The sequence below is a fragment of the Coturnix japonica genome, chromosome 4 (assembly GCF_054131305.1).
Source record: "Coturnix japonica strain WE chromosome 4, WE-NBRP24, whole genome shotgun sequence".
NCBI lineage: Eukaryota > Metazoa > Chordata > Aves > Galliformes > Phasianidae > Coturnix > Coturnix japonica.
In genome coordinates, this window is record NC_140666.1 from 81,710,121 (window position 1) to 81,737,658 (window position 27,538).

The window sequence follows — 27,538 nt, forward strand, 5'->3', positions numbered from 1 at the left end:
TAGTCTGTGTGTCAGCAGAGTAAAATCACAGAGGATGGCTGAAGAAGAAAATATTTAACAGAGAGATGAGGTAACTGGAGCACATTTGTTGATATTTGTATGTTTCCTTAAAGATGATATTTGTCTCCTGATTTCACTTTTCTAAAAGAACTGTGTAATCTTTAGGGACACACAAAACAGGAGTATATGTCTACAGATTCTGCAGTGATGTCACTGTAGAAACAGAGGGTGGAAGGCTGATATTGATAGGAATACCAGTGAAGAACTGAAGTTATAAAACATGATTGAAGATTATTCTATAGTATAAAAATGATACAAATGTGACAAAAAGATTTAGACATATGAAAAAGAAATAGAAACTTGTTTGTAAAATAGTTACAGAAATATGATATTTTGTGCTCTAGGCATAGCTACTATACAAATTATTTGGCACTAGAACAGAAGCTTGTGTACTGTGTTACACAGCAATATCAAATCAGTCCCAATGGGAGAAAAGCCATGCGGGATGGCTGGTTAGGTGTGATTTGTACAATCATTTGAATACCTTCCAACTTGATAATTTCTTGAAGGATGAACTGTTCCCAAGCACACTGCAGGAACAGATTGGCTGATCCATGTGAAGTTGCATTTATAATTCATGTTAATTTAGCACAAGAGGGTGATGTAAGGTAAATGAGAGTATGATCTGTAATTAATCTTTTTTCTTTTTTCTTTTTCTTTCTTTCTTTTTTTTTTTAAACAAAGTCTAAAAGCAACTTATGCGCATGCTGCAATTTTGCTGACTAAAGATGTCTGAGAAGCCAGGTCGTGGGCAGGCACTATTTGTTCTGTCCTCTGCTGAGATACTGAAGACAGACCATACCACAGCTATTTGAGGTACCCAGTGCTTACCCACAACACAACGGTGTGTGTAACTTTCAGTACATAAGGCAGAAAAAAAGGGTAGAAACAAAGTTATCTTCCTCTCAGTCTGGAGGGCAAAAAATCCAACAAATCTGGATTATAGTGGGTTCTTTTTTCCTTCCCTTGTCTCTGTGGTGTGGGGGATCATTGACAAAGTCTGGTGATAAAGATCACTGTCTGGGATTCTTCACAAGGCTTTTTCAAGGTGGGATAATGACAAAAAATCAAAATCTGTGGTCAAAAGCAAATGGTAGCAAGACCTTGTGCTGCATTTGAAGGTCTATTTGTTGCTTTGTCTGAACAATGCTTGCTTAGCACAATGGCTTGGATATGTCCCATGAAAGCTTTTAGTAGCTAATGCAAAATGCCAGAAATGACTTAATGCTTTGAAAAGCAGGAGTAAGTGAATGAGCCTTCCAGCACATTTGATACATTTTTTGTTTTGTATAATGAACTTTAGTAGCTCAATTCCATGCTTATTAAAAAGTTTTTTTTTTTGTTGTTGTTGTCTTTCCTCCCCCAAACAAGCTTTTCAATTAACAGTATCAGTTAATAGACAACTTTTTGTACTTACCACATCCCAGCTGGGCTGTGCAATCAACAGGAAAGATAAGAAGGTCAAACAGGAAGAGCTGTGCTGGAGTCGGTGCTGAGCAGAGCTGAGGAATGCATGGAGCTGCCTGCTGTTTACGGGTATGTTACAGCAAATTGGATGTGGAAAAGGTAGGAGAACTCCAGTGTTCTGTCTACATGTATGTCTTGCTGTCATATAGGTACTGTTGTCTAGTGTTTGATTGCTGGTTTACTGTCATTGTGTTAGAATTGCGGCCACTTAAGGGGGATAATCCTCCTTTGTACCAATAATGAAATGACTGAAAGATGTATGTATGTGAACTCTCGTGGTTATGAGGAGCTACTGGAGGCTCCTGCACTGTTCTGGGCAGGACTTCATGAGCTGAGCTTTTGTCCTGCGATGGAAGCGTTCCTCCTGCTTTAGCTACCACAGGCCAAGCTGTCCCACCTATCATTCAAAGTGCTGAGATTCACAGATGTTTAGTTTTCTAAAAATAAACTGATTTTTCTTTTGAAATATCCAAAAACTCATGTATTTTTAGTCAGCAATATTAGTTCTAAGTCTATGCTTTCAAAACTCAGGAATTTTGGATATATTGAGCATTCAAATCTGAAGTGTGGGTGGAAAGTATATTTCAGTGCTACTGGAGTATGAGGGAAATGAATCACGAGAGGGTTAAAACCTGCTGAGGAAATCTGTTTTCAAACTTGAAGCTTGCTGGAACTTGTTTGTAGTCTAAACACGAACAATGATACTACTTGCAACATAGGTAAGTTATCAATTCTTAGTAAACTAAAGTTACTTGGGTGATAAAGAAGACTGTCTTCCACTCAGATGCCTAAGTCCATGTGACTACTTTACAGATCTGCTTTGCTTTTCTGTGTAACAGTGAAGGAAGAAAGCTCACTGTTTTAAATGTTGCTTCTACAGCCCACAGTATTAGTTTTGTTTTTAATTCATGCCCGTGACTGAATTTCAAGCAGATCAAGGCTGTCTCACTCCAAAGACAAGGTTCATAATGGTGTTAGTTGTATGATATTTCTAGCCTAATAGAGAAGATGTGAGGCAAGTGTGGGTTAGGAGAAACAGAAGGAGGAATATTAAAATAACTACTTGGGCATTTGATTGAAAAACTATGTAGTTGGACCATATTACTGTTACAAGTCTGAGGCACTTTGCAACATATGCATAGGGCATACAGGAGACAAAGTAGATCGACAAGATCAAGAGCATAAATGCAGTCAAATATGCTTCATTTGAGAATAATACAGATTTTGCTAGCAGCCTCATTTGGTCTGCAGTGTCAGAGGAATGCAGCACAGCATGAGAGGAGTAAAAATTATGGCCACTGATGTCCTACTGCATCAGGTGCAGAAGAGGCTGGAGACTTTTAATGTGGAACAGTTGCCTGTGAACAGCTGGAGCTCAGGTGATCTGAGGAGGGACAGGTAGTAGCAGTTACTCTTTTAACTTAAAGATGCATAAGAGGAACAATGACAGCAATGGTGTACCATCCATGAGGTACCCAGAGTGCCTGAGGTGTCCTCTTGGGATAAACTGATTCAACTTCACATTGACTTCTGGATTCTTTAGCTAACTCCTCACTACTTCTACAGCACTCCCCTATACCAGCAAATAGTCTCTGATTCTCAGCTCTGTAAAATTAAAATGATTACGGTTACTACTAGCAACCTGAAGTTAGGTGTTAGAAAATTGTCTTGAGCCTCTGAAAAGGCAGGAGATCAAAATGAATCAATGAAAAGGAAATACTGCATAGTGTGTGGGTTTGGGGGAAAAGTTCAAAGATCACCTAATTCATATACTTAGTACCTTTCTCACACTTAGAAACACACCTTTAAATAAACAGAACATTTTCAGCAGATGTTAGTTTTGTTCTTCAGCTTGCTTTAGTTGGAAGATAACTGGAGTGATAAATGGTATTTCTGTCATCTACAATTCCTCTTAGAACAGCAAAAATGAAGGAAAAACCCTCAACTTACACAATTAGGGAAACGGAAATGGTCAAGATATGCTTTTTCTTCTGCTTAGCTATGTTTCAGCTAACAGGCATTCGAAGAAAAGGAAGCAGCAGCAGAGGAAGAGAGCATGATAATGCAAATCTTCTATTTAACTTCCAGTAGGGAAATGAAGAACTGTGCGTTTGAGAACAGCTGAAGGCAGGCTTTTCCAGCTGTGCTTGGTGTTATCATGTTAAAGGACAGATAGGTGATGGAAAGTTCAATGAAATTTTTCTCACTTAGAACTAAATTTGTATCCCTTAAGATAAATGAAGATGCTTAGAGATTGCCTAGCCTTAGGGAGGCTATTTACTAGCTTGTTCTCAGCACTTGTATGGGTGGCCCCTGGTTAAGGTGAACATTGAAGTTTGAAAAAGAAACTGTAGAGCTGCATATAGCTGTCAAATATTTCTGAGATCTTAATTTCTATTCTGGGTATTTTGGAAAAGACATGAGGAAATTGCTCAGAACACATCATTTTTGCTTTGCTTTCTGCTATTGCTTTTGTTTGTTTATTGTTTTTTCCCTTGGATTAGGTCTAAGATGCTATAACTTCTTCAGCATATCATATCTATCTTGATTCATTCAAAAGTCCCACCTGTTCTTACTTTGGCAGCACTGTCCCCTATAAACAGGATTCTGAATTAACCTATGTTACCCTTACTGACATGCAGACTCTCATACAGAAGACAGGATAAGTTACTGTAGGATGGAGTGAGAGCTGTGCAAACACATCCCTGCCTTGTCCTGCATAACAGACTGTCTTGGCATACAGCTGGAGGCTGGTTCCACTGGTCACATGGGCCATCCATTTCTTTAGGTGAAGAGACTTACGACACTTGATAGGGATAGAAGTGTTGGAAGACGTTTGTTTGAAAGAGAAAGCTAAAGTAACAAGGTCATTATTCTCACTGAAAGGGAAGGGGGAGATTTCCAGACTGATCTAGGAGCAGATCATAGAAGGACGAGATTGCTCAGCTTACTGGTCCGAGTTCTGGAAAAGCAACTTTCCATCATCAACTTCAGTTCTGACCAATTTCTGCTGGAAAACAAGTAGCAGTGGAAATTTCACAAAGATTACAAGCTCAGTACACTTATTATGACAGCAGGTTGTTAACAAGTACAACTGGAATAAGCACAGTGCAATTTGGGTTCAATTTGGAGTGACAGCACTAATAGAAAATCTATCCCGAGACTTTATGAAATCAATCAAAAAAGGTACAGGAGCGTCTACTGAGAAAATGAACTTCAATGTGACAGTTGGTGACCCTGTTTGGAAGAGTCAAAGCCTTTGTAGATGCACTCAGTGATGCCTAGTTACACTTTTCTGAAATGAAAGTAGCTTGCGCTCAAGAATCGTGACCTGGATTATGTTTCAAGTCAGTGCCTTGTGAAGGAAGCAGTGAAGCTTGCAACTAGTGTTGCATGTTCATTTCTATTCCTTGTTCTCAGCGTTTGTCCCAGTAACAGGGTTGCTGCCAGGCAGCCTTGGGCTGCAGCGGATTGATGCTGATGTACTGCAAGGAAATACTCATATGCTTGTGCACCAGACTTCCTACATTGAATTCCTCCAGAGGACCCGTTCTTTAACTGGATTTATAAAAATCTCTCTGCTTATTTCAGTCAAGCATGCAGTGCCCATTCATTAGATGCTTTTCCCCTGCATTGCCTTTGTTAATGTGAATGATGCTCCCCTTGGAGGCTCTGCCTTAAAGCCAGACAGGAATAAATAATTAGCCTTGGGCACAAGTACATTTCACTTCAGGGCTTGGATTGTTGTTGCTAGTCAAAACCTACTTCCAAGGTGTTTACAGGGTAAAATATCTTGTCCTGTTTAAAATGAAGATATGACAATGAGGATATGACATCTATACACTTCAGATTGCCCACACCTGGAACTTGGATATCTATCACAAAGTATTTCTTAACAGCTGGCTTTGGGAAGCACTCCTTTCTTTTTCCCATCACTACTGTATCTTTCAGATTTGAGCACCAGCAGAAGAGCTTTACACAGACAGCTTCTACTTCCAAGCATTTCTTTCCTTCCTTGTTATCTCAAATAGCCAGCTCAACTGTCCCTTGCAACAAAGCAAAAATACGCTGCTGTTGCTATAGTAATCGCATTTTCTGCTTTATCTTCCTTCCTTTATTCTGTTTTCTCCCCTCCATTACTTAATAGGATGAGTTTTCATTCCTGGTGGGCCATGAAACAACAATATATATTATAATGAAAAATAACTCCCCCAGGAGATGGAATGCTCCTGAATATGTGCATGTATAGTGAGACTGTTTTTAATGCGTGTACTGATTTTCTTCTTATTTTTCCCCACTCCTCAGATTGCTGATAATGTTTATTGGATCACTGTGAAGAACTGCAAGTAATGTCAAGTTTGGCAGCTGAAGGCACTGCATCTGTGCTCAACTCTAAAGCCACCATGGAGTTGGGGGTTCCTGCTCCTAGTCTAGGAAGAAAGCAAGACAACAACCTTGAGAGGAAAGAAACGCAGCAGGGAAGGCATGTGCATGGTTGGATATGTGAGGCAGCCAGTGCAACAGTGAGTGCTGCCGGGGGTGGAGACAAGACAGACACACTGCAACAACAAATGGGTAAAATCTCAATCTTACCCTGTTTGGTTACTTTGCTCTTTACTCTTCTTTGTGTTTAAATTGATATTTATTTATTTATTTTTTTAAACATTCCTTGCTCTATGCAAGCAGGGAGCCGTCATGCTTTTCTGCTGAACATTTACAGCTGTGAAATGCAACAAAACAAATTATTCTATTTCCCCCATGCTGAACAAGGTGGTATATTAAACAAGCTATAATGAAAATCAGTTTGGACAGACAAATGGAATCATACAATCACCAAGGTTGGAGAAGACCTAAAAGATCATCCAGTCCAACCGTTCACCTATTACCAATAACTCCCACTAAACCATATCCCTCAACACAACATCCAGTCTATGTTCTAGCTATCTATGGAAGATAAGATAAGATGGAAATTATGAAATACAATCAAGATGGCTTGAGTTAGAAGGGACCTAAAAGACCATCTAGTTCCAACCCCCATCAGAACCCAAGAGCAAAAACATAGCAGAATATAGGAACTTTGCGTAGCACTTTTTGCTATAAACTCAAAGAGCTGGAAACGAAGATGTTAGAATTCATGCTTCCATTGTACAATACTGTCTTGTCTGCAAATGAAAACATGATGCATGCAGAGGAAACGTGTAAGTTAGAAACACTTTTGGGTGGATTGGTGGAGTGGCATAGATTTTTCAAAGCCAATGGTCACTAGTTAATAGGAGGTCTGAATGCAACATTCTGAACATGAAGATGCTTTAAGAACCTATGAGAAACTGTTTCATTCTAAATTATATGTCCTATTACTTAAATGATTTCTTTCTGTCACAGTTTCTGCTCTGCCTACACCCGGGAATACCAGATACAAGCATCCCAGGGCAGTTTAAATTCTCTTTGGCTTGCCAAGAAACATGCAAGTTATCCCTTTCATTAGGAAAGGAGAATGAAAAGCATGCTAAGCTTTTTAATCTGACTATAGAACTTCAGAAAATGTTTAAAATATATTTGCAGTAACTCATGCTTTTACTCAAATTTAATAGTAAACCATTATTTGTAATTAGACTCCTGTGAGTAATAAAATGTTTGCTTGTACTGTTCACTTCCACCAGGTTTAGTTTTTGCATAAAATATTACCTACTGTGTTTCAGTATCTCACCAGTTACAAAAGAAGTCTACATCTGGTACTCCCCTCAGTATGAAATTATTGGGAATTGAAATCACTAATGTTAGTATCATTCAATAATTATCCTTAAATTTGACTCTTTTATGGCTTTTTTTCCCTGAAGCAAAAAAATGCTGTGCATGTGTTCTTATTTTGTGTCTTTGTCCACATAACAACAGCAAATGCACCAAAAGGGAAGATATTTTTGCACCCAACTATATTACAAGTATTTATTTATTTTTTTTAAAGCAGAGTAGAAAATTTAAGGATATATACAAATTTCCTTATAAGTAATGCTTTTTTTCCTATTTATAGCACTGAAGCTGAAATGGAGGTCACTACTTGGTATAGGTGTAAATGAAAAGAAAATGATACCTGAATCTTGTTCTTCCTCAAATTGGATGTCGGTTTTCCTTTCCATCAGTTCTGTTGTCTTGAAACTTCACATTAAAATGATAGAAATCAAGATTTAATTACCTGATATGCAAGAAACGATCATAGTATCATTGAATGGCTCAGGTTGGAAAACATCCTCAAGTCCAACCTCAACCTGATCTTCAGATACTTTTTATATCTTTAGGGAATTTCACAGCAGGAAGTAGAAAAAATTAGTTTGTGCTAGTACTTTTCCAACACATCAAATGTCACTGTGATTTGTTTGCATGTGGGTTTTGAAAGTGCGCTTAACTGTTCATTTATCATAATAGATTATCCACAAAATGAAAAATGTATGAACATCAGTTCCAGAACCCTTCTCAGTCAAGCTGAGAATATTCCAACTGGTAAGAAATCTTCCTTTACATCTTACAATGTTTTCTCATGGCTTTTCTTGAGACAACTAAATAAACAGTGCTAGCATTGTTGTTCCTCTAGCTTTGACATTTCATGGACATCCACGAATACCTATGAAGTACGAAACTTCTACATAAGATTTGTTGAAAAGTTCTCATAAAAACAGAAAAGTATTTAGTAACAGCTCTGCCACCTTTGAAGTAAAGATGATCATTCCCATGTTCAGATAAAACACCTGTGTTCTAGTTTGCCTGTTCCTCCTTGACCTGTTGCTGGATGCTACTAAAAAAAGCTTGAACCCATCTCCTGGACTCATGCACTTCACATAAGAATAAGCATTTTTAATATCCCCTCTCAGTCTTCTCCAGGCTAAATAGTCCCAGATCTCTCAGCATTACCTCATATGGGAGATATTCCAGGCCCCTCATTACCTTTACTGCCCTTCATTGGGCTGTTTCTGGGAAAGGTACAGTCATACAATTACACAGTCAATAGATAAACAGAAGTTAAACAGATGCTTCATATAAAAGATTATCATGATAGAAAGATAATCTATGATAAATGGAAAATGCTCACCAGTGTAGAAGGCTTGCAGTAAACTCCACAAAGGAGCAATCTCCAGAGAAAAAGATGCTGCCTTAGTGGCAGTCAGCCCTTAAATGAGATCTGGGAGAGGTGGAGCCAAGCTGAATTATCTTCACCTGTGCTCCCACAGCTGACTCATTGCTTGCCTCAAGTGGTTAATCAGAGGTTCAGACTGCGATCAACACTTTCCCATACGGAGATTCATGTTTGTCTTGAACTGGGTAACCCAGAACTGGAAGCAGTATTCTAAATGTGGCTTCACCAGGGCAGAGTATAGGGTGAGGATCACAACCCTAATGCTGCTGGCCGCTTTCTTTTTTAGTACCTCCCAGGATACCATTGGCATTTTTTTGCAGCAAAGACACACTGCTACCTTATGACCAACCTGCTGTTCGCTAGAGGGCCCAGGTCCTTTTCTGCAGAGCTCTTTTCCATCAAGTCAGAATCTAGCCTGTACTGATGCATGTAGTTGTTCCTTTATCTTGGTTTGTACTACTCATCAAGTTTAGCTGAGAAACAGCTTTTTCCTATGTTTGGTTTATCTTGTGAAGTATTAGGGGTGATGTGTCTGATAGCCATGAATTTAAAATTAGCATTAAGATCTATTGTAATATACTGTGACCTTTATTTTTTTCTTCTTTTCCAGAGATTCTAGTAGGTGTGCCTTGACTTCAGAAATATGCACAGAAAATTTGGAAATCTAGGCATGTTCTTAATGTCCACAGAGCTGTCTGTTTTTGATAGATTAACAATCTGCTTGACTTTTTTTCTCCTCTTCTCTCTTCTGCATCTCCAAGTTTGACAGTTGCTTTACAAGTTTTCTAAAGGCTTGCAGATCCTCTGTGTAGTTGAGGCCTCTAATACAAAACTGAGAAAAATCTTATGCCTTGTGCTAGGCCATTATTTCTGCTAGATGATAAAAAAGACGAAAAAAGTCAGCCCATACAGCAGCTTAGTTTTCTGTGTGTCTGTTTCTGAAATTATAAAAGTGTTCCTTAACATAGACTACTTGATTTTTGAGAGATTTTCTGGTTCTACAAATCTGACTCTTTGTGACCAAATTTTAGCACTTTAAATGGTTATTCTTCTCCAGATATCTCCTTGAAGCTAACAATGGTGAGACGCAAGAGTGGACATCCTGATCCCAGACTCCAAAAGCAGCTCAGAGGACATCTCCGTCTTCTGGAAAATGACAGCAGGGAAGTCACAGCTGTTTTCAGTGTAAGTGAAGTGCTTTGGAACTAACAGGTGTTTTTTATTCAGAGAGCATAGATCTATGCTGCTGAACTCATCTGTGAGATTCTTGGGTTCAGTTTCTGTCCAACTGATGTACAGTGAATCTGAATGATCAGAGTTTCCACTTGGTTCCCAAAATCATCATTAGAAATATCAAATCACTGAAAGAGGTGGTAGCACTGAATTTATGCAAAATAAGCTAAATAAGATATTTCAAGGTCTTTTTTTTTTTTTTTTTTCTTTTTCCTTCGAGTTGCATCACTGGAAACTGTTTTTTGTCTGCTTTCTTAATCTGACCTCATACTGACTTTTCAGTTTCCAGTTGCATACAGTCATTTGGCATGTAATTTACCAGGAAAGAACACAGCTAAGCCAAAGAGGAAATCTGAAGGAGAATAGTATAAATATTGGGCTTCCTAATGCTAGAAAACTATGGGTTGAAACTGCACACAAAAGGGTTAGGCATTTTTTATTACTGTCTTTGATTTGTTTTTATATAGAAACCCTGTTGTGTACTACCAGTGAGGTTTGCTAGAAATACAGTTTAAAGTCTCTTTTTTCCTCCCAATGGAAAAAGTAGGTTGACACAATCTGACGTTTGGTGCTCTTTTTTCCTGTCCTAGACTCCATCTCTAGCAAGCCAACCACCGACATCTTAATTAGTTATGACTTTATGACTGTCTTAGATGTATTTGTTTTTACACAATTTTCTATGAACCCTCTGTCACCAGCCTGCTGATTTTGTGGTTGTGAAAACAGTCTGTGCTCCTGCTGCTCTGCTCCTGCTTTTGTTAAGGAGGAGATGGAGAGATGGAGGAAGAGGGGTAAGAAGGGGAAGGAAAGAGCATGCAAATAGACTAGACTCATGGCCATATTAAAAAGAGACTTGGGAAAAGGACTTTAAAGGAAACAAGATTTATAATGATAAATTTCCTTAGAACGTTGTTTTGATATTCAGCAGTGCGTGAAGCCCTTGCGGCTGAGATATTTTTGCATGTGTTGGCAATTTATTAATAGATTTCAGGCTCTCGTTAATATTTAATCTGGTGAAGTATTCACAAGATCAAAGCAGTGATGAGATGTGCCTTTCAGAAGAGGCTTGAGGTGGAGATGTATTTTCAAATAGGAGTTACTATTTTAATCTGTTCTTGTTGTGTGAATTACAAATACACAGATAAATCAGAATTAATTTGGAGACCTTTAAAAATCTTTAAAATTATTTAAGTCAGAAACAGTGGATCAAGCTCTCTTGGTTTTTTGTTTTTTTGGGTTTTTTTGGTTTTGTTTTTTTTTTCAGATTACAGAAAGAGTTTGACAAAATTTTTTTTGTAGGTTTAAAATCAGTTTCTGGATTATTATCATTTTTTTTAAGATGCACTTCAGTTCCATGATGTGCCCAAATCAAAGGTCCAGCAGTGGAAAATGATAGAGTAAAATGACACAGGTCTGCTGTGCATCCGACTTCCAAGATGTCGCTTCAGATACTCGAGTTAAATTTGAACAGTTGTATTTTTCTGAAAGATAATGACCAATATCAACAGAGCCCCATTTTTAAGAAGTTAATATGCAGCTTGCCTGTATATTAAGAGTCTTTGTCTAGAATGTATGTTTGAAAATACATTTCTTGCACTTATTTGAATGTTGATCTAGTTCTCACCTTGTAACAGTCAACTTTATAACAATCATCATTTCTCATCTTAGTTAAAGTCATAACTTAATGTCTCCCTAGCAACATGAACTCTTACAATTGAGGAGAAAGGGGTGTTAATGTATGCTTTTAAAAGTAATATTCAAATGTACTTCTTTAGTCTTAACACACAGAAAGAGTGAACTAGAGTATGACTGCTCCATGTCTACCGCAGCACAGAACCAGTGCTACACGTAGCAAGTTCAAAGATATAACAAAAAGAGCATGTTTTAATATGCATACAGAACTCTGAGGCATTCTTCTGCAGAAGGATGCTTCAGATCTAAAAATTTACTATATGAAGCCTAAATGATAAGCTCAGGTGACTTAGAGATGTTTTAAACTGTCAATAATAACAGCAACAGCAAAAAATTCCTTCTGCTATTTACTATTAATGCCCTTACTTTTGACAAAAGTAATTCCTAGGCTGCAAATTGCTTTGGGCTAGGAGGGTATTCTTGGAAAGTAACGCTGGATGCTTGCCTGGCTCTCATGCTCCACATAGAGAATATTGGCCACTGTACAGAGGCAGATCTGAAACAGAGAGGCATTTAGTCTCAGTCAGTCCTAATTTCTTTGTAAACTAAGCTCACTGGAATTGTTGGTATAACTGCTAAGAATAAATCTAATTAAAATTTGGCTGGCTGGATGTTGTTGCTGTATGTGAGGAAGAACAGGTATTTTATATAGGCAAAATTCTGGATGATTTTTCTGTCCTTCTTAGTACATGGTATGTAAATGTGTTAACTAGTGAGAAATTGTGTTCAACTCAGGTAAAACTATAATTAAAATGTTGTTTTTTGTTATATTTTCTTTAGGAGCTCTCTGCTAGATTGCTCTCTATTCACAGTGATCAAGATCTAATAGTGGTGACATTCAAAACTTTTGAAGAAATATGGAAGTTTCTAACTTACCACTCACTGGGTAAAGCTATTTCCCCATATAGATACGCCTTTTTATTCCTCGGCACAGAATTTCTGCTTGACTGGGAACCTGCTGAAGAGTATTTTAAGATTCTTATTATATTAACTCCTAATAACAGTAAATAATGCACTTGAACTTGCTACTGATGATAAGGTAGGGGGTAACAATTGTCATCTTCTGAACTTCGGAATAGCACTTCAATGACTGCTCACCCTCCCTATTCATTGTTACTTTATACGCAAACTATGAGCTAATGTTTCAGATCCTTTAAATAATTTACCAACTACAGCATGCTGATTATTACAACCATTCCATATGTTCCTGTAACTGTGATATAATTTTGAATACCTTCAGTCGTAATGTACAAAGATCCAGTATCCAAGATCAAGCGCTGTGTTGTGATTTACTTAACTCTGACATACAACATCATCTTTTCTTGTATAATATAGAAATACTGAAAGGAAAACAAGCTCTTAAGTTTTTGTTTGTTTGTTTGTTTGTTTTTTTCCCTAGGTTTTGTAAATCACTGCATGGAAAACTTATTCCTAGATCAGTCTTTCTGGCTGTATTCTCAAGAGGAGGAAGAAGCAGGCATTGAAGTCTGTATAAATGAAAAATCATTAAATTTAATGTACAGAAGTCTGCTAGTACAGGAAGGTAAGGAGGATTCTAAGATTAATTTGAGAGAAACATTTTCCTTTAAAATCCTACAAGCAAATCTTAAAACTCACTTTGATACTTACTGAAGTTGAAATTTAAATCTTTTTAATGTATGTAATAGAAACACACAGAGAAAAGAACAAACGCAAAAAGAATTCAGTAGAATCAAAGGTGAATTAGTGAAAATTGTGTACAACTGGTCCACAAATTGATGTCCAAAGGATTGGATAGGGATGTGTGTAGGGATTTCAATTTACTTAATATCCTTGTGGATCCTGTAGAAATAAAAGAGATTACAGTTAGTTGCCAGGCTCATGTGCTTTTTCTAAACAGCATCATCTGTGAGGCAGCGTGCTAGGGTAGATGGGCTGTCAATCAAATTAATAGGAACAATTCTTGTATCCCTTAGAGAAAATAAATGCATATATCCAGGTAATCTTCTGCAAAATATTGCAAAAAGAAGGTGGTAGAGGATTCTATGCTTCATAGGACGTTGTTATCCCAAAACAGAAACCAGACAGAAATGCGTGAAAATCTCTCAAGTAATCAGAAAGAAAAATACCTGTGAAATCTCAGATTTTTAAACTTTAATATACTGCTAATATACAGAATACTGCTCAAAGCAAGTTTTTAAGCATGTATGACATGAAAACATTACATAAATGGCATCTGCTACACCGCTTTCTTTTTAGGGGCATTTTTTGTTCTAGGTCCTGACAATCTGGTAAGAAAGATAATGGCTACAGACTGCGAAATAAACAGTTACTTTGAGACTGGGGCTTTTACTGCTGGTGTAGCAAGTGGATCCATGGATGGTGATGTGACGATGCCGTCAAATGTTTCTCCGGAGCCCTTGATCCCTTTTCATCAGTAGGTACCTGACTCAGCTATTATATATATATCTGTTTTATATGCATGCACCTACTTTGAGACAGAGGTGTCTCTAATGGCAGCTTGTTGTGGAACATCCCTTTTCTATTAACAGATAAGTTAATGGAAAAACAATAGAACAAATGCTCTTCCATACTTCTTCCATACTAAGTAACAGAAATGAATTCCATGTGCCTGTAGTACAGCATTTAAGGAAGGGTGTTGAAATTGAAAGATACTGATTGGGAGAGGTAAATATTTTTGTTTATAAATGGATTTAAAATATCAATGCTGCTGTTGCAACTTCTAATTAAATGTTTCACACACAAACTACACTTTCTACTTTCAGGTGGTTTCTTAAAGTGTATTCTGATCCCATTGATGTTACATACAAAACTGAATCTAAATCCATCAGGCAAGTTGGTAAGATGTTCCAATAAAATATCAACATTTCAGAAAATTAACTTATTCTATGCTTTCAGAATAACACCCTCTCAAGTGTTCAGAATCTTTTCCCATTTTATTAGGGTAGCTTTCAAACTGCATTGCAGTCAAATTAGTGAGGGCATGAATTTCTGCCTATGGCAAAGGAGTTTTACAAACTATATGGCTGGACATGTTGAGTTTAAACTCTGAAGGCTTCTCTCCTTTTCTTTTTGTCCTAAATATTGTGTAAAGCAGACATGCAAAGTAGAAAAGAATAATTAATTTGCCTCCATAGATTTGAAGATAAACTTTAAAATCAGAATATTCACTGACATTATTTTTGTTATTTTTCACGCATGTAGTGCTTTATCTAATACTGATAAATAAATCTCATGGAGGTGGGCTCAGGTTAGAAAGTAAATATGGATTATTTTCTGCCATATATGTTGGTCTTAATACTGGTATGTAACTGCATTTTATCTAATATCAATTTTATAAGCCAGTTCAGATGCTAATGCTTCTCTCAAGAAGTGGGAATAGGGACTTCCAAGAAATTCCAACTGTCTCTTCATACTGGAATAGGTTACAATGTTAATTTTAGACCTTGCCATCTAAAACAGCTGGGAAATGGCCACCATGAGCTTTATGTTGTGCATTTCACAATGTTAATCACTCAAAATTTATCATCTTTAGATGCTTTGCATCTTGCTGTGTTGGATGTGCAACTGAGGGATTACAGGAATGTTTTTTGCTATGTGAATTTCTCTGACAAGTTGCTGTTCTATTCGAGTCATTGTTTAACTACTGTCTCTACTGCAAATGTTACTTGTCTCTTTATTACACAGCAACAGGATCCTGTCTAGCTGTGATGAATTATGATAGTGCTGTGCCTGAAGAGATTAGTTTCCAGGAAGGGGACAAAATTGAGATCCTTGGCTATTTAATTGAATGCATGGAATGGTTTGTTGGAAGACATTTGTTTACTGGCCACGTAGGCTTTGTAAAGACAAGTCATGTGAAGCTGGATTTACCTGGAAATAAGTAAGTGGCATAACTTGGAAACCCAAATAGTCTTACGAAGAATATATTCAGCTTTAAATTACTGAATGTTCAATTTAGGTGGTTCTGTTTAGTTTTGATGAAAATTGCTATAGCATATAGCAGTTGGAACAAATTCATTGCAATTGGAATATGAAATCTGCTTACGTGTTGGGAACCTGAGTTTCTTAGTGGGCAAGGGAGGTATCTGTAGTTGCTTATATCCAGTTCACACTCTGTTCCTTGGATCACAAAATTGGAGGGTATTTACTATTTCAAAAGATTCCTTTTTCTTTTCTGATTTCAAGATCTATGTTAAAATATCCAAATTCATTCTTTCCTAGTACCTTCACTATGGGCCTCAATTTGTTTCACATGGGGTTCCTTTTACAAATAATTGCTAATAACCCATAAAGAAACCTGTAAAATATGTATTTCAGCATGTGTTGGCACCATATGCAGTACACATTGGCTGCCCCTACTAAGAAGTCTGGGTTTCTTGAATGCTGAAATGAGGAGTTCTCAGATGTTGCTAAGTAGCACTTCTGTTTAATATGTAGCCTTGACCTGTTAAAAAAATAAATAAATAAATGATCAGCACTACAGTGTCTTTAAATATCTGTGCTCTTAATAAACTCTTTCACAAAATGCCAGACAAAATTTACTCTGATACAGTAACTGTTAGCTGCAAGAATACATATAATCAGTTTTTGCACAACTGTTGCCAATTTTGAACACAACAGAACCTGCAAATCCTGTGTTAGTATCTCCAACAAAATCAAACTTCAGTGCCACAGTGAGCTGCTCAGACCAAATCTGCTTTCTAATTTGCTCCTTTCTTTGTTAGAGCAGAAGACTTGGATTTTCTTAAAGCAGAAGAGTTATCTTTCTTTCCAAAAGAAAAAAATGTGGAAGAAGTGGTACATTTGTTGAAACAAACCTCTATAACAGATGTTTGTTCTGTGTATAGAATAGGTAAGTGCGAGTTTTGCTCATTTTCACTGCACTAGTTATACATGAAGTTCCTCTATCTGTGCTATAGGTGACTTTATCTCTCTTGTAATGAGATTCCAGCTATTCAGCTACTTTGAAATATGCTGGTGTTCTGTTTGATCACCAAGATGGCATTTAAATAATCTTTGCTACTTTCCTGCTGATGTGTGACTTCCCTGCAGAGCATTTACAAATCTTCTTTTGTCCATTTTAAGTGAACCAAACAATAGGACTTTCAAATGCTGCTGTTGAACTGAACAAATTTTCAAGCATTTAAACATTAGAGTGGTGTATTAGACAAGACAGCACATTCAAATAAATATGGTCTGCTTTATGTTTCTCTTAGGAAAGGTGGCATGTTATTGACAGCTAATGCAAACATACACCTCTTCATGTTTTATTTAACTATCAAAGACATAACAAAAGAAATAACATATTAGTTGTATCCTCTCTCTCATGCTTCACATAACACAGTTGAGACAATTGGGATTTCCTCTTTACGGGCTTAGTGTAAGGCAATGTAACAGACCTGTCTCACTGAGCTGACTAGGAGCAGCAATTTCTTACCCAACCACAGGTCAGTCTGTGGTCATGTGTACACTTCCCAAATATCTTACAGGGTTTATCACCATTAGATGGCTCTGAAGAGCCCATAGGTCCCAACATGAAAGGAGATAGTGCTGAAGGTTTGACGCGCACTAGCTGGATTTTGTATTTTTGTACCTGATTTTGGAGATGTAGGGAATAACTGTATCTACACTGCCCCTTCGTAAACAGACAGTATATGCATTCAGGTTTAATGCAGCAGTGATGTGTCCCACAATTGAACAATTAGACTTGACAATTTAATTCTAATGCTATATGCATAAATCTACACAACATGCTTTGCAATGTTAGTTGTGTGCAATGATAACCATGCAAAAAGCAGTGAATTTTACATACAGGGGGTCAAGTGTGTTAGCTTTGGGTCAGACTTAGGAAATTCATCTTTTTAATATTTACAGGACATATCCAAATTTTCCATCGTAAGGAACTGAAGTCTTATTTTAGAATATTTAAGGCTGAAAAAGAAACAAGATACCATAACTTGCATGGCCTGTTTTTTTGTTTTTTTTTTCTTTCTTACAGACCAATTAGAAGAACAAGAATTTCAGAAAACGTGTGAATGTGGTAATAAATATGCATACGCTTTCTACGTAAATTAATGTTACTCAATTTTTTGCTATCTTTGCCAGCTTTTCTCTTTGTATTGTCTTTCCACATTCCTATTTTTTCTGCCATTGCTTCTCTAAGTTTTCACCAGGTTTTGCTATAGAGGCTTAAATGCCTTTCTATCCAATTGACCTTGCCATCAAGTTGTCAACTGTACAACTTTTACTGCCATGACTACCCTACACTTCATTGTTTATGAGACACCTACAAAGAGTATAGTTTAAATTTGAGCTGATTTTCAGTGTGCTAGAAAACATCCCATAAATGTATTCCCCAAAGGAGATACATTTAGAATGCAGAATTATTTCCAACTGCTATTTAGTTGCTAAGCTGTTACTATTACTGCATTATTCTAAATGCCAGTTTTTGTATCTGATTCTGGTGAGTTCTAAGGAAAGCTCTATAAATCTGTACCTTCAATAAACTACTGTTGGTGTTCAGCTGGTAGCTTTACATTATTATCACAACATCATAACAAAGGGGAAACTGAAAAATGATGGTTTTGTTTTTTTTGTTGGTTTGTGGTTTTTTTGTTTTTTTTTTTTTTTGTTGTTGTTGTTTTGTTTTTTTGGTTTTTTTTGTTGTTTTGTATTTGGAAAATATCAGCAATAACACTCTAGTAGAATTTATATCAGTGACCACATTGATATAAAACATTGTAATTCCATGCACAAAATCTCTACCCGCAAAACAGCTCTTGCTTCAAACTTCAACAATACAGTTAGTTCAATTTTTACCATCTGTGGCTAATCTGCCTTAGTTTCCTAGAACAATTTAAGGATAATTTTACTCACATGCCCACACTTAGGGTTCCTTGTGACGTTAAATCCTTCCTAAATTCATGCCCAGACTTGGGTCAATTATCCAACCTCTAATTCAGACCTTAAATATTTCCAGATTCTGGTGATCCTCCTGCTTATCACCTACTCTGAACTGTAACTCTCTGGCAGGTTTTTCTCTCGCCCTCATAAATAAGCAGAGAAAACAGAAGATATATATCTTAAGTGTATGTTTTAAGTATATACTCAAACACGAAGAATTTTGGATCAGTTTAATAAAATATATCAGATTTTGGTGATGGGGTGTAGGTGAAACAAGCATACTGATAATCAACCTGTTTACATGTGGCAGGTTCCTCTTATCCCCATTCCTCCACTTCCCATTCTTGTTCCTCTCTGGCACATCTTGATTTCTCTTTCTCTACCTTTCATTTGTCACCCTAACATACTGCTTTCCTAACAGCTAGTGTTTTTATAAAGTCTCCTACTGACAGATAGTCCTGTTTGTCTAAGAAAGACCTTTGTGTGTATATACACATTAAATAGTGATCTGTGATTTATTTTTGAATTTCAGAAATTCCATGTCCACATTCTGACATGATAGCCATTTGCAAGAAGAAAGACAAGATAGAAGAATTTGTGGAGAAGTTCAAGAAACTAGAGGTCACTCAGGCAGAAAGACCAGCTACAGAAGGGAAGGATTCTGCCAGTTCTTCACATGAAGAAGTCTTTCCTTCACCTGAAGGACCTTCCTTCTACATATATCAAGATGATGGTCAAGAATCTGATGTCTTTGAGTCATTGTTACTCTTCCTAAATAGCAACGAGTATGAGAGTGATTTCAGAAACCTGTATGATTTCTCTTATACATTCATTAATAGCATGTTTTATGGTTTTTCAGAGGAAGATGAACTGCTCAATTTTTTTAGTTTAGCAAGGGAATTAGCAAAGAAAGCAGGTATGTCATGGGCACTGGCAAGGCTCTGCTTTCTCTTAGGCAGGCTGAGTGTCAAAAAAGTCAAGTTTTCCCAAGCTCGGGTTTATTTTGAGGAAGCACTGGGAGCAGTAACTGGAGGATTTAGTGATTTGTACTTTGTAATTGCTCTTTACACAAATCTAACAGTCATCTACTTGACACAGAAGAACAAAGAAAAATGTTCTCATGTTTTTGACAAGGCTACATCTCTTCTCCTGGGAATTCCCAACCACATTTGCAGTGCTGACCTGGAGTCAGATATTCTAAAGTATGCTTTGAAGAGGACGATTTTGAGCCAGAACAAGCATGCAGAGGCTAGGGCGTGTTTTTTACTGGCAAAACACTACACTGCACGCAAACAACATGAAGAGGCACTTCCCTTCCTAGAAAGGCTGCAACTGTTGATTAATGAGTTGGGTTTACAGAACAACTTATCTAAAAACTGTTATTTCAAACTAGCAGAATCCTACAATGAGAAGTGTTTGCCACACATTGTGTTAAGCTGCATAAAAGTCTCCTCTTCCCAGAACTCAAGTACTCTAATGGATTCCCTGAAAAGGATTGATTTAGTCATCAAAAATGCTCCCAAACTCTATGGCTTGAGAAAACTCAGACAAATACTTCCATCCCAAATTGCTCCTTACCTCACACAAGCACTTTCCTCTGCATTTACAAATGAACAGCAAGGACTATGCAGCACCATCTATCTTAGTTTAGCAAAACTGTATAGCCACCACAAACAGTATGGAAAAGCCATCGTTTACATGATGAAAGCCCTGGACTCTGATACTTCTGCTAAACCAGAGGAAACTATTAACTACTTGGTTTCACTTGCTTGGTTATACATTCTTTACAGGCAATATAGTGTGGCAGCAACCATTTTAAATGCCGTTGTGGACTCCTCGTGGAGCAATCCTCAACAGCTGGGTGTTGCTTATAACATGCTTGGTATTGCTTTGAAAAGAACAAATAATACCAAGAAAGCTGCTGAAAGCTGCTACAAAGCTCTGCGTCTTTCTGAAGAAGCCAGCATGACTCATAACCAAGCTATATCCCTGGCTAATTTTGGGGTGCTCTGTCTGCATGCAGCAGCTCGTAAGCTGGCAGAGCATTATTATATCAAAGCAGTGAAGCTATTTGCCAGGCTTCCAAGTATGGACTGTGGTCAAGAGTTTATCCAAACCCTCCTTCAGTTGGGATGTTACTATGTTAGTAGAACTCAAAGAGAAAAAGGAAGGTTTTATTATGAATGGGCATTTTTAGTTGCAATGGAGATAAGTCATCTGGAAAGTAAGTGCTGGGGTTTTGGGGGGAGTGTTTGTTATAGGGATATATTACAACTTGTTTTTCTTTAATTGATGTTTTATTTTCTGTTGTTTGACAGCTATCAAAGTGATTGGAACTTTTGTTCCATTCTATAATGGGGAAGACATAAATGCATGTTTATTTGCTCTTTTCGTACTTAGGTTTGTCAGAAATCAGGAGATGTAGAAAATGTGTTAAGAAAGAACTAAATAGTAAATAAATAAAATAAAATTCATACGTTTTTATATTCAGTAATACTGATAACAACTATATAATTGGTAGCAGAAAAAGAACTAGAATCAGGTTTAAACATCTGGAAACAATGGGTGATCTGAATTAATTTTGCATAAAATAGTTCTATGTAGAAGAGCCATGCTATATTCATTTTTGTTACTGTGATTTAGGCAGCCTAAACATTAATGATAAGATTTATTTTATTCTGGAGATGAAGTAACTTCTAGCTTTTGTTAATTCTGAAGAGGTTGAAGAACTTGCTGGTGGAATCTTTTTGTCATTGCTTCTATTTTTATTCATTGACTGTGCAGAAAGTGTGAAACAATAGGAATGAATTGTTTTTAAAATGAAAGTCAAGTTATTTTAAAATAGAGATTCATAGTAGTATTGTGCGTCTGTTCCCCCAGGTCAACTTCAAGCAATTAAACTGCTGTGTCAGTTCTACAGTACAGTCATTCCCAATGAGCCTCAATGTGTCATCTACAATGAATATCAACTATCTTTAGCTAGAAAGATGTCCAATAAAGTCCTGGAGGGACAAATTTTGGAAACCATTAGTCAGCTCTATTTGTCTATAGGAACAGAAAGGTGAGACATGCTGAACAACTTTGTTTTTATCCTGATTTGAACTTTTATATCATGTCAAGACTCTGAGTCTTTGCAGTAGTAGTATATGAGCAGTATTTTTCACTTTGTTTTGCCAACATACTTCACTATATTTAAAGACTCATATGGTAGTGGAGACTTCTGGTTTGCTTTAAAATATTTTTTTTAAAGAACTATAATCTCTTAAGGGAACCAAGATATGAAGTAGGGGTTATAACACCACTCTGAAAGAGAAATTATTTTTTAAAATTTAAGAAGAAGACTGAAAAAATGTATATGCTATGCAACTCTGGATGACTGTAACGTCTTTAGAATTACTCATTTGTATTCACATGACAGCTTTTCTATGGGAAACCAAATGACATATTCCAAGCACGTGAGACATTACAGTATCTCTATGGGGATGTTTTTCTTTGAGGAAAATTGTTATCAAAATTTCTGTGAACAGAAAGACTATTTATGGAACTACACATCAGTCTACAGAAGTGTCTACTCTGCTCTTGTTCTTGTTTATACCAATCTTTTCCTTATCATTAAAGAAAAAACAGATTGCAGGGGTCTACAGTAACTACAGTGCTATAGAAATGCCGAAGTTTATTTAAAAAGAAAAAAAAAAAAAAGAAAGAAAGAAAGAAAGAAAGAAAGAAAGAAAGAAAGAAAGAAAGAAAGAAAGAAAGAAAGAAAGAAAGAAAGAAAGAAAGAAAGAGAAAAAAAGATTTTGTTAAGTTTGTGTGTTTACTTTTTATATCACAGAATCACCTTTTCTTTGAAGATTTTTAGGTATACCTCATTATGGGTAAGGAAAATAATTACCACTAGTGGGGAGAGAGAGGAGGTGCTTATTTGATGTAGTTGAAACCTCTAATTTTTCAGATTGATGTCCAAAATATTCTGCTTCATTGACTGCGGCTGAACTATATAGTTGGTAATAAATAAATAAATAAATACTTCAGAAAGGCTGAATACAAAGGAGCTGGTTAAGATTTCAGTCTAACTGAAATGTGTAGAAGGTTTAAAATAGGTGGGAAAAATTGCTGCTTTGTATTCAGCTAGTGTAAGGAATTTACACACCCTAAGACTCTGGTTCCCAAAGACCATTGGTTCTGTGGCTTGAGAACACTACCGAATGATAGCAGGCATTCAATATGACATTAGATGCAGCCTGACCTGTTCCATCTGCTGTTCTGCATTTTGGATTACTATATGCTTCCACTTGCTGTGAAAGCAACTTTGCTTTTTATGGTACATTTTAAAATGTTTATCGTGCTAGTGGAGGAAAATGCAATGGGTCAAGGCAATGGGAGTCTATGACAAGATGGATAGGGAAGGATTTAATAAATAAATTTGGAGTTCAGCCAATCTGGCAGCTCTTATCAACAAGAACCATGAGCACTTCTAAAAATGCTGTGCCCTTACAGCTAAAGAAAACTGTATTGCCCAATGGTCTTGTAATTTGGGTGTTTCACTCCACATCTCACCTCAAAATTGTCTACAAGTGCAGATTGTCTGAACTGTGCTCAAGTTGGAGCCTAAGTGATATTTAGAAAAAGTGTATTTCAGACATTATTTCTTTCTGAGTCTTAAAAGAAAAAAAAAAAACAGAAACTGTAGAAGAGTTTAAGATGAGGATTTTTTTTTCCCTCATCATGTGATAACTATCTGTCTAATAGACCAAATGAAAGAGGAAGAAGACTGAGATGCTAGTTGCTAGCAGAGGATAGTTGGGAAATTGACTGGAGGAACGCTGAATGTAGGAAATATTGCTTTACATTAACATTAAGTTTTGTTAACTATGAAGAAAAACTCTTGATTCTGAAGAGTCACCCTATTTTTTTCTCCCTGTTTCAGGGCTTACAGATCAGCTCTTGAATATACCAAAAGAAGCCTTGGAATATTTATAGATCTCCAGAAAAAAGAAAGAGAGGCATATGCTTGGCTACGGGCAGGAAAGATATATTATGTTCTGAGGCAGAATGAGCTTGTGGATCTCTATATTCAGGTACGTTATCAACACCATTCCACATGTCATTGACATGCTGCAGGTGGCATGGTAAGGTAACATGTAATTTTAACATTCCCAGAGCTTTTACCAATTGACCTTTGGAACACAACACCACCATTTATGCAGTAAGCTTAACAGCTGAAAGTCTGATCTGTTGCTTGACTCACTCCATGAAGATTCTGAGAGGTGAACTTTACTGCCTGTTTCAATGCAAATTCTATGTTCTGTGCAATTCTTCATTTTATTACATTACTGCCTACCAGGTGTACAAGAGCACAGCAAGCAAACTGTACATGCTTGCTGTATTCTAGTAGGTGCAGTGTACAGGCTGGTAGGCCAGATCCCCAGGAAAACTGTTGCTACTTCTATTGCTGTGTTAGCAGACTGTAAGCTGGTCTGATCTAGCCCTTGTGACTGCTGAAACAGAATCATCTAGTGTCTACCAGAGCCACACTGCAGCATACATATGAGCCTTAAAATGGTCTGTATTGCTTCCAGCCAATTGTGTAGGTATTTGGTAAAATACTTCTCCAATGCAAGGGAGAGTGCTTGTAGAACAGCATGTATGTAAATTTGACCTTAGTAAGATCTGAATCTTGGCTGGTGTTTGAGAGGTAACAAAAATACAGTCATAAAATAAAAATAAACTGAGACCCACTGTTAAGATGTACAGCTTCCAAAAATATGACACAACAGTTCTTATGGTACCTGAAGCCAAAATAAGCTGAAAAGGATCACTGATATTGAGCTGAAGTAGGGAGCTGGACTTACATTTATGTAACACAATTCTAAAACCAGAAATCACAAAGCCAAAGCAAGAATCATTGTGCTTTGTGTCTAAGTCCCCTTTCCTATCAATGTCAGTACTGGAGTGTCCTTGCAACACTCATTTGCTTTGGAGCCAATGCATGCATGCTTCCTCTCCAGATATCCTTCACACTGATGCAAAATATACTTAGTTTAGAACAGCAGAATAGTGGAGTTGTGTTTATTTAAAATATACACAGGCTTTTAAAACTGTTCTATTAGCTATAACTAACTTGTAATTATAATTTATTCCTATGATAAAGTTGATCTCAAATTTAATATTTTGCAGTTACTGACAACACTACTGGTGTTCTGTTTTAGTTTTTGTTTTGTGTTTTGTCTGTGTGGTGACCAATCTAGCAGAAGACTATTGCCAGAGAAAGGGAGACCATACCCATGTATGTGTCCTGGTCCCTATCGTACTTTTTCAACACTGAGCTACTTAAAAAGAGCATGTACCAGAAAGAAAAACAAAACATTGTGTCAACATTTTAACAAGAAAGGAGTTGTTAACAAGATCTTTTTTTTTTTTTTTTTTTTTTTTCCAATTGTTAATATTTGTATATACTCATTTATTTTAAACAAAGAAGTAACCAAAACTTTCTTTTATCTAATTCCATTTTCAGGTTGCTCAAGATGCTGCTCAGTGCACAGGAGACCCAAATTTAGCAATGGAATTGTTTGAAGCAGCTGGAGACATATTTTTTAATGGTAAACGGGAAAAGGAGAAAGCAGTGCCTTTCTACAGGGTTTGTGCAGTTTTTTTTTCCTCTACTGATAGTTACATGCTTTTTCCATTAGCAGGTGTTCTAGAAATCCTGAACTTCTTAGCAAACTTATTGAGACTTACCTAACACCCTGGTGTTAATAGATTTTACCTGTTTTGAACCTTTCTTTTGGGTTTAAGACATAGAATACTCAAAAAGTAAAACAAAACCAGAAGTCACTTGGCATTCCATCAATAGAGATTTGTCAGTGCACATCTTGTGGTTCTGCAATACATAAGCTGCTCTTATGCATTTCAGGACAGGGCTCTTCCCCTTGCTGTTGAGGCTGGCAACAAAAACACTGAACTCAGATTATACAATAAACTGGCGGAGTTGCTGGTGAATCTCAAGGTTTACGAGGAAAGTATGGAATATGCAAAAGCATCTCTCATGCTCAGTGTAAATTTAGGTAAGACCAGTTTTGGTTACATCTAGATATTACAATTACCTTCAGTTTAAGGCAGGATTCTAAAAACATTTTCTTCTACAAATTCTCTGATTTACTGCCAGGATTTCATAATAACCCTATCATTGATATTTTTGCTTCGTTTCGAAAAAAAAGAACAACTTAGCCTTCAAACTCTAAGATCGTACAGAGAATCTTTGGTACAGCACAGAATTAAGCCTGGGATTCCAAGTCCAAATTCAATGTGCGTGCTGAAAGACAATCTGTAATACTCATGAATGTTGTGCCAAGAGGCTTTCAAATGTCAATATGCTCTTTTCAGATTTGCTAGTAGACTTGCTAGTAAGCACACCTAGGAAAAAGTAATTAAAAACAACATGGCTTGTTTCCAAAGCAATAGTCTTTGAAGTTTTGAGAAATGTTCAACTGACTAAGAATGGTCGAATTCCTCTGTGCCCGCAGAGTTGTGTCATTTTGATCAGTCTGATCACTGTTTTTTGTGACATAATTTCTGATAGAAAGTTTTTACGGACAAGGATAAGAGAGTTTCTAATCCCATTATCTACTACATTTTCAAGATAATCTACTTATATTTCTATAAATATGCACTGTGTGTATATATCTATACACAAAAGGTATGGATGTAGTTATTTCTTAAGAAAATCCCAGTGTTGGTGAAATACAGAAGTTTGAAATTCATAATTCTTGTGGGATTTCTATTTAAAAGAAAGAATAGCTGTAGGGCATGCATCTATTGGGGTCAGATAGTTATATACAATAAAATACCATGTAGATATAAAACAAACAACAAAATACCCTAGACATTTCCTGGCTTGAGATAATTTGACTTCTTTGTCTCTTTGGTTTTGTCCTAATTCTTATCTCATTAGGAAATCAGCTAAATGAACGAATAGCTTACCATCGCCTGGCTGCCATCCATCATCATTTGGGTCACTGTGAACTAGCTGAACATTTTTATTTAAAGGCTTTGTCCCTCTGTTCCTCTCCTCTGGAGTTTGAGGAGGAAACTCTGTACTACGTCAAGGTGTACTTGAACTTAGGAGACATCATATTCTACGATCTTAAGGTAAAAAATACTAAAAACTGCTGTGGAAAGACATTACGCACAGTGATGTTTTTTTGTATCATTTTACTCAATCATTGTTATGCATTTAGAATATTAATAATAAGGTGAGAGAACTTTCTGAAGTTCAGTAACTATATTTTTCTGGTGCATTACAAACAGACTATGGATGTACTCTTACACAACTGTACTACAGGGAGTACTATCTTTCTTTTATTCTAGGATCCCTTTGATGCAGCAGGCTATTATCAGTTGGCACTTGCTGCTGCCATGGACTTGGGCAATAAGAAAGCTCAACTGAAGATTTACACAAGACTTGCAATAATCTACCACAACTTCCTTGTGGATCGGGAAATGTCTCTCTTCTTCTATCAAAAGGCAAGAACCTTTGCAACAGAGCTGAACGTTAGAAGAATAAATCTAGCTCCTGATCAGTGTTATAAGAGTTTATAAGCATCTTTGAAAACTATCATCTTAGTATGAAAAATAAAAAGGCCTTTTCTTTTTCACTGTTAGTAAAGAAAACCTATCTGGTTTTGTCTAGTTGCATATTGGAAAATGATAAATACATATATGAATGAAAAGTATTTAATAAAGCATTGCAGAGAAACATTCAGCACTGACTTTCCTTGTATGACCTTGTTTATATATGGTCTCACTATGGAATATGCTTTTGTAAATACTTCTGAAAGATCTCATCTAGTTTACTTGATGATGTAGAATTGGTTTGATCAAGTACCTCAGCCATCATCCCTCATTTCTCAACAAACTCATCTACTGCAGAATCTAATTATCCCAGAATTCCTGAAAATACTAATTAGTGTCCAGAAATGAAGTCTCTGGCAATATATATGTAAGTTGTAATTCTCTTCATTACAGCAGATGTGTGTAGGCTCTCCTTCCCTTTTC

The 27,538-nt window shown here is 36.7% G+C and overlaps 1 protein-coding gene across 7 annotated transcripts; it reads left to right on the top strand.

Annotated features, from left to right (window-relative positions):
* Positions 1–1,542: 1,542 nt before the first annotated feature.
* On the top strand, positions 1,543–27,252 carry SH3TC1 (SH3 domain and tetratricopeptide repeats 1). 7 transcript variants are annotated; one of them, XM_015862922.3, is made up of 18 exons: positions 1,543–1,626; positions 5,833–6,102; positions 7,948–8,022; positions 9,711–9,838; positions 12,359–12,464; positions 12,978–13,121; positions 13,817–13,994; positions 14,344–14,417; positions 15,266–15,461; positions 16,306–16,433; positions 17,580–17,621; positions 19,017–20,708; positions 21,365–21,545; positions 23,412–23,562; positions 24,999–25,121; positions 25,398–25,548; positions 26,436–26,632; positions 26,852–27,252. In XM_015862922.3, exons 2-18 carry the CDS (start codon positions 5,877–5,879, stop codon positions 27,080–27,082), a joined length of 4,023 nt encoding a protein of 1,340 aa, XP_015718408.2. In that variant the 5' UTR covers positions 1,543–1,626; positions 5,833–5,876; the 3' UTR covers positions 27,083–27,252. The 7 variants fall into 7 exon arrangements, with proteins under 7 accessions (XP_015718408.2, XP_085403507.1, XP_015718409.2 ...); XM_085547381.1 differs by having other exon boundaries at positions 19,017–19,400; XM_015862923.3 differs by having other exon boundaries at positions 1,543–1,596.
* Positions 27,253–27,538: the final 286 nt, after the last annotated feature.